This window comes from Anoplopoma fimbria, chromosome 11, assembly GCF_027596085.1.
Source record: "Anoplopoma fimbria isolate UVic2021 breed Golden Eagle Sablefish chromosome 11, Afim_UVic_2022, whole genome shotgun sequence".
Lineage (NCBI taxonomy): Eukaryota > Metazoa > Chordata > Actinopteri > Perciformes > Anoplopomatidae > Anoplopoma > Anoplopoma fimbria.
This window is the reverse complement of record NC_072459.1, coordinates 12,722,046-12,740,509: the sequence shown is the minus strand read 5'-3', so window position 1 is coordinate 12,740,509 and position 18,464 is coordinate 12,722,046. Positions and strand designations below refer to the sequence as shown.

Here is an 18,464-nt window from a genome sequence, read left to right as displayed (position 1 = left end):
TTAATCACCATTTGGCGCTGTTCCACACAGCCACCTTAACGGGGCAGACCTTAAGCGGTTTGGGGTTGTTCCCGTTGATGTTGGCTCCAGGGCAGAAGAAGGGGTACATCTTCTCAGTGAAGAAGTCGGTGAAGGTGTAGATGGGCGTCATGCTGACAGGGTTGGAGAAGGTCACCTCTCCGGAGTCGTAGTCCAGCTGCACCCTGACTCGGGTCAGCTCACCTTGAGGTTGCAGAGGGATGCTGGGCCTCGTCATGGCCGAGTACTCGCCCTCGTAGTGCGAGATCATCCAAAACCCGCCCTCGGGACACCCAGAAATCCGGCCTTTCCTGTCGATGGACTCCTTGACCACTCCGAGCATCCAGTCCGACTTGTCACCCACCTCCACCTCCCAGGCGTGGCGGCCCGAAGTGAAGCCCTCTGAGCCAAGAAGGAACACAAAGTGGCCGAAACGTTCGGGATTGTCCGGGAGCTTCTGCAGGCATCCACTGTTGGTGACACAGGTCAGGTCTGGAGAGAGGGATAACCAGGAGTAGGCAGTGTTGGGGTCCAGGCTGATGGGAGCTGAAAGGGAAAGAGACAGAAAAAACAGAAGGTCTTCCTCAAGGTCAAAGTATTGATTGAGTAACACCTGCTCCAAAACAACTATGCTGACTCGGTTAACAAAATAATACTTAACGTGTCACCAAACGTGCTTACTGTACTGAACCAGCTCTGCCATCTTCTCCCACACATGGTACTTGAGGGAACTGACATGCTTGGCCACATTTAAAAGAGCAACCGACACCTTTTCTGGATCAGTCTGTGGGATCTGTGCTCTGTGAGAAGAGTCACACACAGAAAATCTATCAAATACTGAACAACTAATAAGCTTAATCTGGTTTACAGGAAGGGTGCAGAAGATTCTAAAGCTGTTACCTTTTCTTTGTGTTGGCGTAATTCTGAAATCAAGAGAAAAAGAGAGTATGACAAAACTGTTTGCATGGTCGGATGAATTCAGAGTGAAACATTAACAAACACTTACCTTAAGGAAGAGAGCATCACTGCAAGCGATTTCGCTCTCAATGGCTATGACAGCGTGCGAGAAGGTGAGGATACCTCTGGTGATGCTCTCTGACTTCTTCCTCACCAGCTCTTTCTTCTCCTCGTCTTCCTGCTGCAGGGCGGCCAGTCGAGCCGTCTCTTCCCTCTGCAGGAACTCCCGCAGCTGTTCAAACTCCTCTTTGATCTGCTTTTCTGTGGCCTGGGTCTGGTTCTAGCACACGGAAGTAAGGCTTATGTATAATAATGAGACTGATAGAGTTTAAGTCAACTAGTCTTATCTTACCTATGTGAGCCTCTGTTTATCTACATATATAAGAAATAATTACCTTTACTTAGGTTTAACGCTCCTGTGTACATCTTGTTTCATATAATACTTTAATATACCTGTGCTAGCTATGGTGAAAAATACTATATAATAGGGCTGCTCTAGTTCTGAATTTAGCAAACAATCCTGACTTTAAAAAATTGAATTTGTGTATTTAAGACCAAATCTGAGAACTTGTACCCTAAAGGCAAAGCTAGGTGGCTTTATTAACACCTTGGCTGACATGTTTACACACTAACAGACAACTTCAGTCACCGTCACGTCAGCAGGCATGCTGGTGCTCTCGTGTTTATTGATACCTTGATGTGAACAGTTGTGTCATCACACTCCTGCTTGGCTTCATACAGGCAACGCAGGTGTTTCTTCAGAGGAATCAGATCCTTCTTCAGCTCTGCCTGAAGGGCGAGGGGGAGAGAAAGTGTCAGATAACATGCAGCGTGTAATCAAACTTAATTTCTGAAAATGATCATTTTGGGCTCAGGCTTAAAGTAGTATTTCTGACTTTGCACAGAAGGGAGGTCAGGGAAAACGTTTTAATTTCACTGACAATGCTTAAACCCTAAAAAGTGAATTTCCACCAATGATAGGAAGCATGAAGTCTGTCAAAAAAACATAAAAAACAAGAACTCATTACCTTAAAGTCCTGCGCTCCCTCCTCCAAAGGACACACTCTGTGTCCCTGATGCTTCTTGGAGGTGTGACACACACAGCAGAGGGCTTCAAAGTCATCCAGACAGAAGAGCTTGAGAACTTCCCCGTGTGTGACGCACTTCTCTTCCACCATCCCGTCTTGCTCCCCTGTCCCGCCGGTTCCCTCCCCTGATCCAGTTGAGGCAGTCCTGCGATCCTGCTCCCTCAGGAAGGTGTCGGCCACATTCTTTAGTGCCAGGCTGACTGTGGGCTCCGTCAGCGAGCACTTCCTCCTGCAGATGGGACACTCACGTCTGGCCTTCTTCTTGTTCCAGAACTGCTGCAGACAACTTCGGCAGAAGCTGTGGCTGCACTTGAGCACCACGGGGTCTTTGAAGATCTCACAGCAGACGGAACAAGACAGATCCTCCTCCAGCATGGAGCCGGAGCGTGAGGATACGGCCCGCGGTCGGAGGGCCGAAGCCACCTTGGGACTGTGGAATAAGGAAAGTATTCCAGGCTGAGAGGAAGCACGAGGGCGTAACGCCATAGCTGGTTCCTGTCCGCAGGAAGGCTGTTTTTATAGCTGCAGTTGTTTAATGCAGAGCGCACTGTTAGGAAGATGAAGTGCTCCTCTCTGAAGGCAGTGTCCAAAGAGCAATCTGGACACTGTTTATGAGCAACCACGGCTATAGATCAACAGGGACTTGAGGAACAGGTTTACTTCGCTTGTAGTAAATAAAGGACACGTAACCACTCCTCATCTTTCAGCCACAACAGGACTCTGAGAAACAGGGCAGGCTCCAGCTGTGTCAAAAAGGCCAGAGTGTTGCTGAAAGTGCTCTATTTTTTTGTGAAAATAACAACAAAAAGAAGTTATAATGGTTGGACCCCAGTGGTTTTAGAAAGTAAACAGAACCTTTACAATCTTAACACACTGTGAAATGTATTTAGTGTTGAACTGGGACAAAGGCCTGGAGGTGACCCCGCTGAGCTTGGCCAGCATTATCAAGTTTACTAAGGTGTATCTTGTTACAATGACCTGCTGACACTCCAAGTGATTTCTAGTTAAATGTCATGAATTTTCCAGGAGGACACAGGTGAGAAAAAACAAACACAACCCAGGGGGTGCTTTCTGTGAATGTTGGAAAGAACCACATTGTCTCTCCTTTTTAAGCAGCAGAAAGCAGCCAACAGTGTTAGATAATATGATCTGTAGGAACATGTTTTACACACAAAACCAGTGTGATGTCTGGATTAGCTTTCAGCTTAAAACTGCAGAGCTCTGTGTTGAGTTTAGGAATGACCAAACAGAAGGAAAACTGCCATGTCGATGTTATTATTGCATTATAATTGGACATTGACAACAGTGTAATACAAAGCCATCAAAATAACGTGTTCTTCTCAGTGTTACAGTGTTCTAGCATCAGTTTCATTACATTGAGATATTCATCGACTCTGAAGAATGAAACAAAACTACAAAATAGCGTCATACATTTGTATATACTGAAAAGGTTAACACCAAAACGTTTTTAAGACATGTGTTTACCTATGCTGAGTAATGGAAGTAGTTTGGTATCACTCTCCTCCAATGACAGGATACTTTACTTTGCAGCACCATGCACCAGAATTCATACTTCAACCAAAAAAAAAAAAAACGTATAAAATGCATGAAATGAGAAGTAATGAATGCATTTAGTTCTTAACAGATTCCTTTTCCTTATTTATTTTTACACAACTACTCCATCTCATGACTTTCTCATCTTTAATACTGTCTTCTGTAATGCATCAAAATAAAGTAATTGCAACACAAGATCAAATTCTTCATCCATTACACAAACCCTGTTTTAAAATAGACTTCACATCACTTTATATAAAAACACTAACTATAAAAAAATAAGTCAACACAACCCACAAGCCTAGAACCACTCTGCTCCCGATTCTCACCTTAAAAAAAGGTAAATTAACACTGATTTTCTCTAACACTAGCAAATGTATGTGTTAACTTCATTACAGCACGGAGTGTACTGAAGGTGAATAAACACCACTGATCTTTTAGTCAGCGAGCTACATGTTACGATGAGTTTTGTAACTTCTATTTTTTTTCTTTTACCAAAATAAAAACGACATAAAACCAGCATAATTCATTATGAAGATAAAAATATAACAACACATGCTTGTAAAACTGATCCATAGCAGTAACAGCGAGTGGTTCAGGACGTCACTGTGACTCAGGGAGACCGATGCCTTCTACTGTGCAATAACTGTGCCGCTCATCAGGCGAGGTACAGTGCGATCACTGTTGTGCAATGTGGAAAAATCACATCCTTTTTTTTTTTTTTGCAAAGTATCAAAGATCTACTTTGTGTTGTCTTTCAACGCTTCCATATTAGAGACTTGTGCTCTATTTGTTCCACTGCCAACAACTACAACAATGACATGCAGGTTCATGTGATGCGGTCAAAAGGAAAGCTCATCAGCGTGCTTGTATTTTCTGGAAAAAGCCGGAAGACAAAATAAAAATGCACTTTGGAAGTCATCGGAGTCATCTTCTTCTCCCATTAACTGCCATTATCCTCTTTGTCTAGGCAGAGGCTCCCAAAAGGGTACACTCTAAATTAAAAACAGTAGGAGTATACACTGGAATAAAAACAAACTCATGACGGTAGTGTTGTGTTTTCTAGTAGTGCTGAACGTTGTTGGTGCCACACACAGGTTGTTCTGCTCCAGCAGTGTCCGTGGTTACACTCGGCCAACCTTAGCATCGCCGATGGCACCCCAGACGTCAAAAACAAATTCGTCTGGGAAGGCAAAGTCCCCGAGGGTTTGATCTAAAGCCTCTGCAAACTCATCAGGGTTCTTTTTGTCTTTTCCCAGCTCCACCATGGTGGCCGCTGAGGAGACGGAGAGACGGCAGAGAAAATTTAGTGTACATGAAACAGCAAGCGACACAAATTCAAATTCTGACGCCTGTAGAGCCAACATTCATACACTTACCCAGCTCGCTGTCTCTGATGCCCATGTAGCTCTCAAGCAGGTCATCCACCTTCTCAATGGCCTTTTCCTCAAATGCAGAGGGCTGGAGTGAAAAAAATTCAATGAGCAGACTCAGGCAACACAACAGGTTTTCTAAACAATACAGAGACCCCTTGTTAGTCCACAGGTGTTTTAAAAACACTCACCAGTTCCTCCACTGTTGCAGGACCTTTAGAGCGCAGCCGCAGAGTTCCTCTGCCGGTCCCCAACTGAACCCCTGATGATGACCTGGACCCTCCAGACCGCTGGCCGATCATATCTGTGCATAATAATAAAACAGAGATCCCTAATCCCTTAGTACAGTCCTAAAAAGCCAGTTTCCTCCTTTCATTCTCCAGTTTTCACAGTGCTGAACATCACTAAGAACCAAAAACACATCGTAAACAACATGTTTGGTGACTAAAGCACAACGAGATCTAGACTTAAATAACCACTTTCAGTACTGTTTGCTATCAGTGACTGTTGGTTCTCAGTGTGCTGAGTGATTGTCCAGGGAGAGCAAATGAGTCTCTGACAGAAGTTTTAAAAAAGAATAAAAGTCATACAACATCTGAACTAACAAATATCAGACAACTTCTCCCACACCTACCAAAAGCCTTGAGGGGCTCCGTCAGCTTGATGGTGAACTCCTTGCCTTTGGGAAGCTCCTTCAGCATCTTGGCCACCTCATAGTGTCGGCACCCAATCAGGCGATGGCCGTTGATGGACTCGATCATATCACCCACGTTGATGACCTGGATCTGGTGGATGATGCTCCCCTCGCGGATTCTCTGAAAACAGCAAATAAATAACCCACAATCCAGCTCATCACTCAGTCCCTGCCACATGTAATATATTCACATTTAAGTGCAGAAATTAGTCCATAATAGAATCTAGTGTCATGCCTTTCTCTGTGGATCCTTGCTTCAAAGAAAAAAAATTCTAGGCATTTTGATATTCCTCACCTTGATGAACGCGTAGCCCGCTCCATTATCAGTGATCGTCAACCCTAGTGCATCCTCTCCTTTATACACCTCTATTTCCTTTCGCTGTCCTTTAATGTGGGCAAAAATAAAGTCCTCCAGCCCAATCTGACCTCCCAACAGTTTGTCCATGTCCACCTTGTGAGTGTTCAGTGTGCAAAACATGACCTGTGGAGGGACACAACGAACAAGATTTACAACAATGCCTGCTGCCTTGGTGAATGCATTTTAAGCAAACCTTTTTATCCTCACCCCCATCACAATCAGCAGTGACTCACCTCAGACGGCGGTATCCCAAAGGCCTCACCGATCTTGGCATAGAGCTCCCTCACATTACTGAAACCCTCTATACGGCCTGTGGGGCTGCCGTGAGCCAGCTGGGTGTGGAAGATGAGGCGAGGTCGCATGCTGCTGTGTGGAGGAGGCAGACCTTCAGAGGTGGCACCTTCTCCAAGCCCAACAACACCTCCATCCAGGCCATCCATGCCCGGCAGATTGAGACCTGCGCGGATTGGCTCTGCTTCCTCGTTCTCCACCAACGGGGACGCCTTCTTCCTTCTTCCCAAACCCAGAGGCATTGTAGTGCTACAGAGAGAGCAGAGGGAGGGAGGGAGGGGGAGGAGGCTGCTCAGGGGAGTTATGCTTTGATCAGACCAACATACACCTGTTCAGCCAAATCAGCTGCAGGTCTGTTGGATGTTTATGTCACAGAAACAGTGTGGTCCTCCAGACCAGCTTGACAGCTGTCTCAACCAGGAGCTGAATGGATGTAGATGTCCACACATCAGAGCAGTTTACATAGCTGGATCGGTCAAGTCCAGCAGTCTGCAGTGGGTGGTCCTCAGCTGTGAAACAGAAACAGAAATCCTTTCATTTTCATGCATTTACCAAAGTAGTGACATATCGGTTGTAGCAGCTGTTTAAACATACTGTGTCATTACATCTCTTTGAAATAGCACAATGTTATAATGTTGGTTTTAATGAGCTCTTCTCTAACGTTACACCTTAGCTTGGACAACACATTGAGCTAATGTTAGCTGCTAGTGAGGCACACTATCCACACATCTTTCACTGCACAAGCACTGACAACTCTCATGTAGCTAGCAACTTAGCCTGTCGCTTCTGCAAAGGGAAGCTAGTTAAACCAGTGGCTGTTAATCCCTAAAGTGAAGAGCTGAGGTTAGAGAGCTCGTTAACTAGCTTTACCATGTGAACAGTAGGGAGTAAACACGACAGGCCAGTTCATTCTTACCGGGGAGCAGCTGTAGTTTTAGCCAACTGTGGTTAGCTCTTCCTGCTAGCTTTAGCCTGCTAACGGTGCTGCTGTGAGTTGTCAAATGAATAACGGTTCGCTTGCAGACTGAGGACGTCCGGTGTGTCCTGCTGCTCTGCTCCTGATAGGGAGGCTTGGCCTGGGCAGATTGTTTGAAGTCCGGTGCCTGTAAACGCTGCTGCTGTAGGTTTAGCCTTCTGCCAGGCTAGCAGGGGTGGAACAATGATGCCTTCACGTTTCCTCGTAAACTCCCCTTCTCCCATTTGAGCGACTGTTCTAAAACTAGTAAATATGACTTGTACACAACTCTGACCTTTATATATGTTTTTTTTTTTTAGATTTCGTCTGTACTGTGTTCTTCAGCACAATACTGAATATGTGCTAAATATGAGGCATGTATGTGCAGTTTTAGGGCACTTTGTTATGTGTGTTTTTGTGTTAGGCGTGGCTTTAAATTAGCTCAGGTGTCAGAAATACTATATTTTCATTAGTGACGTGAAAGTGTCAACTAGCAGCGTCTGCTTTAGCGCTGGATAACGATTTGTTTTCCACACTAGTAGTAGTAGGAGTCGTGAATAAAGACTGCCCTCTGGTAGTCTCGATGCATAACTGCACTCCTCTCTGCTGCATGTGTTTTATTATGAAGGTTGTAACCGGATGTCTCGCTAAGCTGTCATTTATAACTTGAAGAGTGGGAACAGTGGATTTCTTTTGAGTCTGGGATCTGAAGAACAATTTATGAAAAATGTCAGTAAAGGGGGTTCGTGCATGAAATATAATGCATCTGATGCATTTTATTTCATGCATGAATTATGAAAATGTCAATTTATGGGTATTGCCTAATTTTATTGGCCTACTTCTGCAGATGCAAAGTATCTGATGCCTGTGAGTTTCTATACTAGGCGCTGCATAAACAACGTCAGTGCGTTGCCTGTGTTATTGTAGCATTTAAAGATCACTTGCAAAGCATTTCTCACATCAAACCGTCAGATTGTTACATTTACCAACTTCAAAAGCCGGAAACAGAGACAGTTCGCCTTTAAAGTAAAGGTTGCGCGTTTTTAAACGTGTTTGCTCCAGCGATCAATTTAACGAAAGCTAAATAAAACAAATAGCCTAAATAATGAATATAATATATAACTGTTATAATGGCATATTTCTGTTTCTGTTTTAATCACTTTTTTCCAATACCTTGCTATACAAGGAGGTTTTAAGACTTTTTTTGATGTGCTATAGTATGAGTCTATTCATCGTACTATAATATGACTTATAGTGCTATTTTGTTTTTGACTTGCTATTCTATGACTTTTCTCGAAATACTATACTAAGACATTTTTTCACTTCTTTTCGACATACTATTCAATGACTTTTTCAAACATATGCTATGATGTTTTTATGAGTTTTTCGACATACTATACAAGGAGGTTTAAGGACTTTTTTGACCACATGACTATACTATAATATGATTTTTTGATAACTTTTTTCCACATGCTATACTATGACTTTTTTCCACTTTTTTCTAAATACTATACTTTGACTTTGTATTACTTTATTCAACATACTATACTATGACTCTTTTCGACATGATATACTATGACGTTTTTATGACTTTTTTTTGACATACTATAGTATGACTTTTTTAATCCCTTTTGTAAACATACTATACAAGGAGGTTTAAATACTTTTTTGACGTGCTATAGTATGACTATTTTCAACGTACTATAATATGATTTTTTGATAACCTTTTGCCACTTGCTATACTATGACTTTTTTCTAAATACTATACTTTGACTTTTTATCATTTGATTCAACATACTATACCATGACTCTTTTCGACATGCTGTACTATGACTTTTATGACTTTTTTAACATGCTATTTTTTCACTTTTTTCGACATATTATTCGATGACTTTTTCAACATGCTATACTATGACGTTGTTATGACTTGTTTCCACCTTTTTTCACTTTGTTCGACATACTATACTATGACTTTTTTTTAAAACTTTTTTTGACATGCTATACTATGAATATTTTCGAAACACTATACTAAGACATTTTTTCACTTCTTTTCGACATATTATACTAGGACTTTTTTCAACATACTATACTATGACGTTTTTATCATTTTTTTCGACATGCTATACAAGGAGGTTTCAATATTTTTTGACGTGCTATAGTATGACACTTTTCATCATACTATAATATGAATTATATATATTTTTTTCATAATTTTTTTTTGACTTGCTTTACTATGACCTTTTTATGACTTTTTTTTTTTTACATACTATACTATGATGTTTTTATCCCTTTTGTCGACATACTATACAAGGAGGTTTAAGGGCTCTGCTGTTGTCAGTTGTCATTTCAGCATAATTCAGATGGGACCCTCCTCCTCACTAGTCACCGCTAGTCGTCAGCACAGTCATGCTCGTCGTTCATCATCGGATGCAGGAACTCCCTTCATCACGTCTCTTTGTTGAATTTTATTGAAGTCTGTCCTGATTGAAATGATTTAATAAGACTATGTTCGACATGCTTTACTATTACTATGACTTTTAAATCACTTTTTTTGACATACTTTACCATAATTTTTTCGACGTGCTATACTACAACTTTTTCATCCTTTTTCAACATGTTTTTTGAAACAAACCTTCTGTGGCAGTGTGAGAAATATCTTTGTCCATAAAATAATATGATGAAAAAAATCTCTGTCTCTTATTGTTGGTAAATGTCCTGATTATTTCTCCAAATAAATCATTCTTACAAAAACCTACAAAAACACAGATATGCAATTCATTTGTATTACTTTTAACACTAGATCACAACAGTGAGTGTAACAGCATAAAATGAAAGGAAACATTCAACAAAAAATGATATTTCAGTTTTTATTCAGTCCGAGTTCGACTGAAAAAGATATCGACTTTAACATCAGGTGACTTTCATTTGGGACATTTTCAACACTTGGATGAACATAATACATAATACTATCAGAGTTAAAATTACTGTGAGAAACAATCAATCAGAGAGCATCAAGGTATAAATCAAAGTTTAAATTAAAAGATGAGCATTGTAGAGCATGCTGGATAAATTCATGAATTTGATTCAATGCATTTTTGGATGCATTTTGGACCAATCCAGCAGCTGCAGTGAGTCTTTTATTTGTCACTTGTTTGTCGCCAATTAGGGAGGATATATCAGTCCAATAGTACAAATACAAATGGTTATTCAGTGGATAAATTACATGTATTCATAGTTTTGTTCTATTCAAAGTAATCTATGAACTGGATTTCTAAACTGGCATTTACATTGTGAATGAGAAGTAGTCCATCTCAGTTTTATCTTCAAGTAAAAATGAATGGTTGAGAGATTAGAGAGATGGTTGGTGGCTCATTCCAAGAACATGACATGGATGTGAAACAGTGGGATCAAATGCTGCCCTCCACTCGTGAAAGCTTTCAGTATTTCTGTTGTCATCAATGTGAACATGATCAACAATGAACAACTCATTTCTGACCAGGGAATTGAAATCTACATCAAAAGTCTGAAATGAAAGGATCAAATCCCGGATCTCAAGCTTCAAAAACATGGATGGCGTGGACAACATGGGCGAAGTGAAGAAACTCTGTTGTCCTCAGTTTTGGTCCAGAACTCTGCACTCATCCGTGGAGAAGAAAAGAGAGGGACAAAACAAACATATGTATCACATTCTCTTACATGTATGCATACAACTACTACCAAAGAAACTACTGAAACAACGACTTCTACAACAACTACTACAACATCATATACAACCACTACAACAGCTACGACTACTACAAGCATGGGCCTCAAAGTTTTGATGACAAAGCGCTTATTGAGGAAGCCATCTTGTGATTGAGGGTCACAGAGGAAAAGTGTCGTGTATATAATGAAGTTTCATTACATTTATAAGGCATACTTTAGAATTATATTCATAATGGCATGTTTCATGATTAAATATACTAGGACTTGTTTGATGACATTTTTTAAGCATTTAAATCTTACTATGATGTGACTTTTTGACATTTTTGAATAGAATATGATACCATGACTTTTTTTTTTTTTTTTTTTTTTACATTATCATGGCATACTATACTTTGACATATATAGTATATATTACTTTTATGACATTTTGTTTGACATACTATACAAGGATATTGCCTATGACATTTCAAAGGCATACTATAATATGAAATTGTATTATGACATATCATGACTTTTTGTAACATTTTCTAACATATTTAACTATGATTTCTTTATGACTTTTTCATACATACTATACACTGACTTTTTTTATTGCTTTTTTCGACATGCTCTACTAGGACTTTTTTCGACAAACCAGTGTATGACCTTTTTTTCAACTTTTTATAACATACTATTCTATTACTTTTTATGACTCTTTTCTACGTGCTATACTATCACTTTTTTGACATGCTATACTGTTTATACCCAGTTTATAGTCTACAGATGCTTTTATCTTGATCAAACAGTCCATTTAAAATCTTTAAAAGTGATAACAGTATCTATTACAGTGGAGCTTGGAGTTAAAAAATTGTAATAGGTTTTGAAATCTTTATTTGAAGTTAACATTTTATTTTTTCTATACCTCAAAAGTTAAAAAGCTATAAAAACTGTGTTGTTGCATATTGAAACAACAAATTGCATTTTACTACTAACTTTACTGTACTCCTCACACATTTAGCTTGACTGTACCACCGTCATTGCTTTTTAATCTATGTGATGGCATTAGCTGTGCCAACGTACCATCATATGCTACCATACAGTTACTGTCAGGACCTTTTAACTGGTTATTGTACGGTCTCAATATATATAGAGTTATTCTTAATGCTTGCCACGGGTGGCACTGGGTCGGATTCCACGCGAAATAAGATGAAATCATGCAGGTTCACCAGAAACTCCTCCAGCTCTGACTCCAGCGTGGCCTCCTGCATCGACCAGCTCACGGCGGATAGGATCCAGATTCGGACTTCGATGCTGCCTTTCGACCTGCAGTCTGAGCTCTGCTGGGAGGAGAGCTCTGAAGCAGTGTTTCCTCCCCGCGGCCAATAGCAGAGCTTCCCTTCGCTGCTCCTCCAGTCCTCGCAGGTAGCCACTACGCTGGCCGGGGGTTATGTTGCTGGGCCTGCTGGAGGGAAGGGAGGTTCAGAGGGAACCCGAACCAGAACTGAGCGGGGAAAATAGCCAGACACCGGCTGCATTAATATTAAAGATTTCCCCAAAGGGACTCTGGTGCTCGGAAACACTACAACTTTCATTCACAGGGACTGCCAAAATCCACACAAAACGAAAAGTTCCTTGTAGAAGGTTCAAGTAAAAGTAACTTTCTTTCAAAAAGGGGTCTATGTGGAAAATTCAGCCTATGACAATTTTGTAGTTAAAAGACTCTTGGGTCTAGTTTTATAATAAATACATATTTTGATATTCGTATTGCTGATGTAGGGAAGAAATCAGGGCTCTATTAGGCAATTAATACTATTTGTCCATCCTTTCATATCCAAATCTTGGACTTGATTAATAATGTTATTTGCTTGTTAGCCTCATAGAGTGACTTGCATTGTGCAGTTTGCATTAAACAAGGTAGTCAATGGATAGTTGCACATCACAACTGTAATCAAAGCTCCTTTTTTTTTTTTTTTTTAATAATCAAACTGAAAAAGGTTGGAAGGTTTGTAGCGTTTGTAACTATAACCTGCTGTATTTCTCTCCTGTTACTAGTATTTGGTTTTGACAGTTGTATATAGCATTGCTATCACATGTTTTCCTGGCCTCTAAGGGGCCACCATGAGTAGTTACAACGGCTCCAGTGTCAACTCGGCAAAAAACAGGCTATAGTCCAAATAGTCAGACAAAATAGCACGGTCAAACTTCTGTTTAAACTCGTCCAAATCAAATAGAAACAATGACTACTAGAGGGCTTGTAAAGCTCACATTTCAATTTCGAGAATTATTAGGAAAATGAATTTGTCTTGAGAGAGAAAGTGCTCTTTTTGTAAAACAAAGAAAGAATGTTAACAGATAATTTTGTGTGAATATATAAAATGATAGATGTTGAGGTTACACTAGAGTAAATGGATGAAAACATATTTCTTATGCCGTCCCATTCTGCTACAAGACCATTTTGAATACAACAGTTAGAACTTAATTAACTTTGAATCTCACCTTTGAGCAAAACTTAAGATATTTAAGACTACAATGAAATTTGCTTAAATGTCCTAAATGACTAAAACATGAAAGCTGTAATTGAGTATATATTTGCCAGTCTCTTTAATGCGGAAATGCAAATCATCACAGCATAAGAAGAATCTATTAAAAATGTCCATTATCAATTCGTAAAAGCTTTGTTGTCAAAAATCAAAATATCTTGAATCCCAACCTGAGGCATTTCAAAACAATATAAACAGGAGGTGAAACAAAATAATGCTTACACCCTTTCTTCCTTAAAAAGGAAAATGTTTGCAAGAAAAAACAAAAAAATGTTACAAATTACAGAGATTACACATCTCTACATTTCATGTTAAACCACATGTTGGAAAATTAAAACTCCAGTAGGAGCATTCAAACACCTAAATAACTTAAAATGTGAAAATGAACTAACTGACCTACAAACTTCTATTATAACTATATTCAAAGGTGCACAAGTCTAGATATGACAGAATTCAATATATTTTTTAGGATTCCTTTTGCACTGTGGAACTGCACATTTTCAGATGCTGTACATCTCGGAGCGAATTGTGTCAGGTAAGAGCTATAAGATATAGAAGACAAAAAACAAAAAATATATATTCTGTAGGCCTTACGTAAGGAATTTCAACTTTTTTTACTCCTCAATATTGCCATTGGCCACGTTGGGCAAAAAAAACGAAAAACAAAAACGTACTGGCTTTAAGCAGTCAAATAGACGTAGTAATAAGGAGCTGGAATATCACACTAATTGTATATTAAGCACCCTCAAAAGGGTACGATTGCAGAAAATAGCTTTTGGTAGTTTGTAAGACACACATAACAGGATACACCCATGCTCTCAACACACTTGTAGACAGACACATATACTATTATTACATACATAGGGACAATTATTTGGCACAAAATGTCTCCCTACAAATATTTTAGTAATAAGCTGTGTACTCCCAGTTAAAAAGGTATTGTAAAAGTAAACATTTTGCAAGGTGTGCCATCCTAAACACCAGGGATAATCCAAGCTGAATGTATCCTCTCCTTAAAGCAAAATTTATACATATAAATCAGAAATCTGACGATACAAAGTACTTATCAGTGCTCTCTTCCTTAATTTAGAATCTGGAACTCACAGGAATCATTCTCACATGTTAAATAATTATAGCTTAATATCTCCTCTGAACTTTAACTGGAGACTTTGTCTGTCATTCTGTTTTAAGCTTGTGCATATTGTAATGATTTTCTTCTAGTCAGTTTATGAGATTGCGGCCCTAAAAAGTGGCAGATAGCTGTGACAATGAGTGTAGTTAACTGAAACACTGAATGACAAGGGAAGTATATTTAACGATCTGCTTCATAAAGTCAGATACAATGTTTTCACCTCTCAGGATACACACTGAAGAAGAAACAATAATTATGTCCTGCTGAGTAACGTAGTTAGACTACATTCACGGGTGTGTCACTGCACCTGAGGTATTGTTAATTAGCTGGCTGCGTGCTCCCTTAAAGCACATTCCAAAAAACTGCTGCTGCAAAAACAAATCCCCAGGTAATATATTACATTTCTAAGTGTACTTAAAAAAAAAAACTTTGGGTCTCTTTCTTGCAGCTAAACCATATCCTATCACATGACACCTTGTATCATTATCTATATACATACTACATATATTACACTATTTACTTTACCTCCTGGAATCTGTTTTTGGAGCAGGCTGTTCCTTAACACTGTTACTAACTCAGTTTTCAAGTCTTGAGCCAGTCATCCACACTGACTAAATGTTGGGTAAGAAAATTGATTTGGTGTTCAGTGGGTAAAATTAAACTCAGCTGGAACCAAATCTGCCCTGAGCCTCAATCGTCCAGAAGATTTGCACAGAAGAGTGTGTTGCTAGAAGTGTTAAAGGTATAATATGTAGGATTTGGTGGCATCTGGTGGTAAGGTTGCAGATTGCAACCAACTGAATCTTCTCACAAAAACATGTGTGGCCCTATCTAGTGCCAGTGTTTGGTTTGACCGTTCTGGGCTACTGTAGAACCATGACGACCGGCTCCATATGTGGATATACGGCTCATTGAAAGGTAACAAAAACACAATTATTAGTTTTAGGGGATTAAGCACTAAAGAAAACATACTTATTAATATTTTCTGCCATTTCTGCAAGTAGATTCCCCCTAAATGCTACACACTGTTCCTTCAACTTTTTAGATTTGTGAGGCAAACTTTTATCATTTCAAGTCATGGTGGAAGTATTTGCTGGAGTGCATCTCGTGTGTTTTGGCCCAGTTTGTCTGGAAATTTTACTGTGAAGTCCAGAATCATGTCGCCCCTCTTCTCGGGGTACTTAGATATAGGGAGCCCTTCTCCAGAAATTCGCTTTTTCATTCCAGGTTTGACAACGTCTCTGGAGGTCACAGTGATGGTGCGGCCATCTAGTGTCGGGGCGTTGACTGTGCATCCACACAACGCCTGGGGAGAGAGAGAGAGAGAGAGAGAGAGAGAGAGAGAGAGAGAGAGAGAGAGAGAGAGAGATCAACAAAATCTTAACTCAAAATATTATTGTAACAAAGTTCATTAAAAAGAAAAATGAATGTCTGAGTGTTCACTTACTTCTCTCAGGGATATTTTTGCAGGATAGATTATATCCGATCCCTCTCTTCTGAACACTGGGTGGGGTTTATCTTTAACTACAAACACCACATCTGCAGGAATGTTGCTGGGAGTTTCATCTCCCTCCTTAGGAAAGGTGATTTTCGTCCCCTCCTTCCAGCCACGCTTGATGTCGACTGTTAAAATCTTGTCTTCGTTACGCATGGTGCAGCCGTCCGGGTTCAGTCTTTTGCGTGAAATCTTCATCTTTTTAGTGCACCCTGAGAAGACCTCCTCCAGGCTCACCTTCAGCTCGTGCATCACAGGCGGATCCTTCTTTCTCTCGCGTGCTCTGTGAGGAACTCCTGGGTGGGATTTAAAGGACCTCTGAAACTGACCCATGCCACCCATTCTGCCCATGCCAAATGGCGAAAAGGGATCGTTGATGTCCATGTCGTCCTCCCCATTTTGTGCAAAGAACTGATCAAAAGGGTTGCGGCCACCAAAGAACTCCGCAAACATTGCATGAGGGTCTCCATGGAAGGTGTAGTTGTAGCTTTGACCAGTGTGTCCTCCACCTCCACCGCCGGTTGAACCCTTTAATCCTGCAGCAATCAACAGAGCACAGAATGAAATAGAGCTTGAATGCATGTCAGCTGATAGGTAAGGAGAGATTGCACATTGCATCATTAAAACATCAAGACAACAACAAGAGATTGTGATTGCGTTAAAAAAATGAACATGCATATGCAATAATCTTTAAATATAATCTGCTTCCATAAATCCAGTATTGGTTCTGCAGAAAGAGCTTCATCATAATTACTGAAGCTTTTGCAAAGAAAACAACAAAATTGGACTCCAAAAAATATCCAAATTTTCAAAAGTTTTCAAGTTAGAACTTTACAGATAATAATATTAATGTGCTTGACTATTTTTAAGTTTTACTCACAAAAATGCAATGTATAAATGGATGATAATTATATGTATGAGTTGCAAGACTAGTCATGATCCTGCTGCGAACAATACAAGTGCATAAGCAGTCATTGTTTGGTTTGTTTTTTTAGGCCAAAAAGTCACATATCTGTCTCTGTCTTTGCCCATAAGAATGTGAACAGCAACATTGCTGAATTACGGCACAAATGAGTGCATGTTTGAGATGGTTAAACCAGAATATCACACAAAACAGGACAGGCAACGCGTTGTTTCCAGAAGGTTCTCCGGCTACACCTATTGTAACAATACACACATCTCCTCATTGTCTCGTTACTAGTGTAGAAATATGCCAGAAACAGCAATGATGGCATCTAAAGTATAGTCACATCCAAGTTACTCAACGTGCACATGCATAGTTTGCTGAAGATTGAAACATCACAAGTTGTGTGAAGAAGTAACAACAGTGAACTCTGCTTGGAGAGGAGTCCAGCTCACGTTACCTTCTTCTCCAAAGCGATCATAAATGTCCTTTTTCTTGGCATCACTGAGGACATCGTAGGCTTCAGCGATCTCTTTGAATTTATCTTCTGCTCCGGGAGACTTGTTTTTGTCGGGGTGAAAGCGCAAGGCCTGTTTTCTGTACGCCTTTTTGATCTCATCTTCAGAGGCACCTTTGGCTATTCCTAGCACTTTGTAGTAATCTTTACCCATGTCAAAAAAGCGGTCACTTCTTCTTCTTCCACTCTACAATGACATAGTCAGCACAGACGTGTTCAGCTCGTGTTCAGTGCCAACAACACCTCCAGCATGTCCAGTGAGGGGGCTATGCTATCCACCTAGCTAGCTGACTGTCAAGGTTAGCTTCCCTCACTTGTCACAGTTCGTAGACAACTTCCTACTGTCCTCCGAGATGAGGAAAGAAAACGCTATTAATGTTAAACTGCACAACAAATAACGACGAGTTCATGCTCCAGTGGCCGGTTGCTGTCGCCGAGCTGAAAACCGTGCAAAGAAACTTCTGGAAGGAGCTGATGCTGCTGCTGTGTGACATAACCACCGCGTCGAGATGATTCACCGCTAACAACTTCCGGTATCGCTTGAGCCACAGAAGCGGCTAAAAAGTGGCCAGATCTATCTTTAAATGAAAATATATAAACTAGCTGAAGCACTTAGCAGCAGCTCATCGGGAAAAAAACGTTTCTTAATCGGATTCCTGCTATAAATTAGCTTTTTACATCAGCCATCGGTCCTTTTAGTAATAGTTTGTTATGAGTACGCATGCGCAGATGCTGTCTGTCGCGCAAAACAGTAGTGGTAGTACAAGTACTGTACTTAAGTACAATGTTGAGGTAGGCTTACTTACACTAGAGTAATTTAATTTTTTTCTACTTTCTACTTCTAATTCACTACTTTTCTTTAATAGCGTTAGTTACTTTGTAGATTCAGGTTATTGATATAACA

At 40.1% G+C, this 18,464-nt stretch overlaps 3 protein-coding genes across 3 annotated transcripts; all 3 read right to left on the bottom strand.

Annotated features, from left to right (window-relative positions):
* Positions 1–4: 4 nt before the first annotated feature.
* Positions 5–2,549, bottom strand: trim35-12 (tripartite motif containing 35-12). The gene is made up of 6 exons (XM_054607988.1): positions 2,004–2,549; positions 1,669–1,764; positions 1,025–1,255; positions 919–941; positions 700–818; positions 5–564 (listed from the first exon to the last, which is right to left on the bottom strand). The coding sequence occupies exons 1-6, from the start codon at positions 2,547–2,549 to the stop codon at positions 5–7; spliced, it is 1,575 nt and encodes a 524-aa protein (XP_054463963.1).
* Positions 2,550–3,329: 780 nt separating this feature from the next.
* On the bottom strand, positions 3,330–7,599 carry gipc1 (GIPC PDZ domain containing family, member 1). The gene is made up of 7 exons (XM_054608007.1): positions 7,250–7,599; positions 6,276–6,842; positions 5,980–6,165; positions 5,625–5,805; positions 5,182–5,294; positions 4,997–5,078; positions 3,330–4,893 (listed from the first exon to the last, which is right to left on the bottom strand). Exons 2-7 carry the CDS (start codon positions 6,573–6,575, stop codon positions 4,742–4,744), a joined length of 1,014 nt encoding a protein of 337 aa, XP_054463982.1. The 5' UTR covers positions 6,576–6,842; positions 7,250–7,599; the 3' UTR covers positions 3,330–4,741.
* Positions 7,600–13,556: 5,957 nt separating this feature from the next.
* dnajb1a (DnaJ heat shock protein family (Hsp40) member B1a) lies at positions 13,557–18,039 on the bottom strand. Its single transcript, XM_054608006.1, has 3 exons — positions 17,504–18,039; positions 16,092–16,675; positions 13,557–15,950 (listed from the first exon to the last, which is right to left on the bottom strand). The coding sequence occupies exons 1-3, from the start codon at positions 17,712–17,714 to the stop codon at positions 15,720–15,722; spliced, it is 1,026 nt and encodes a 341-aa protein (XP_054463981.1). The 5' UTR covers positions 17,715–18,039; the 3' UTR covers positions 13,557–15,719.
* Positions 18,040–18,464: the final 425 nt, after the last annotated feature.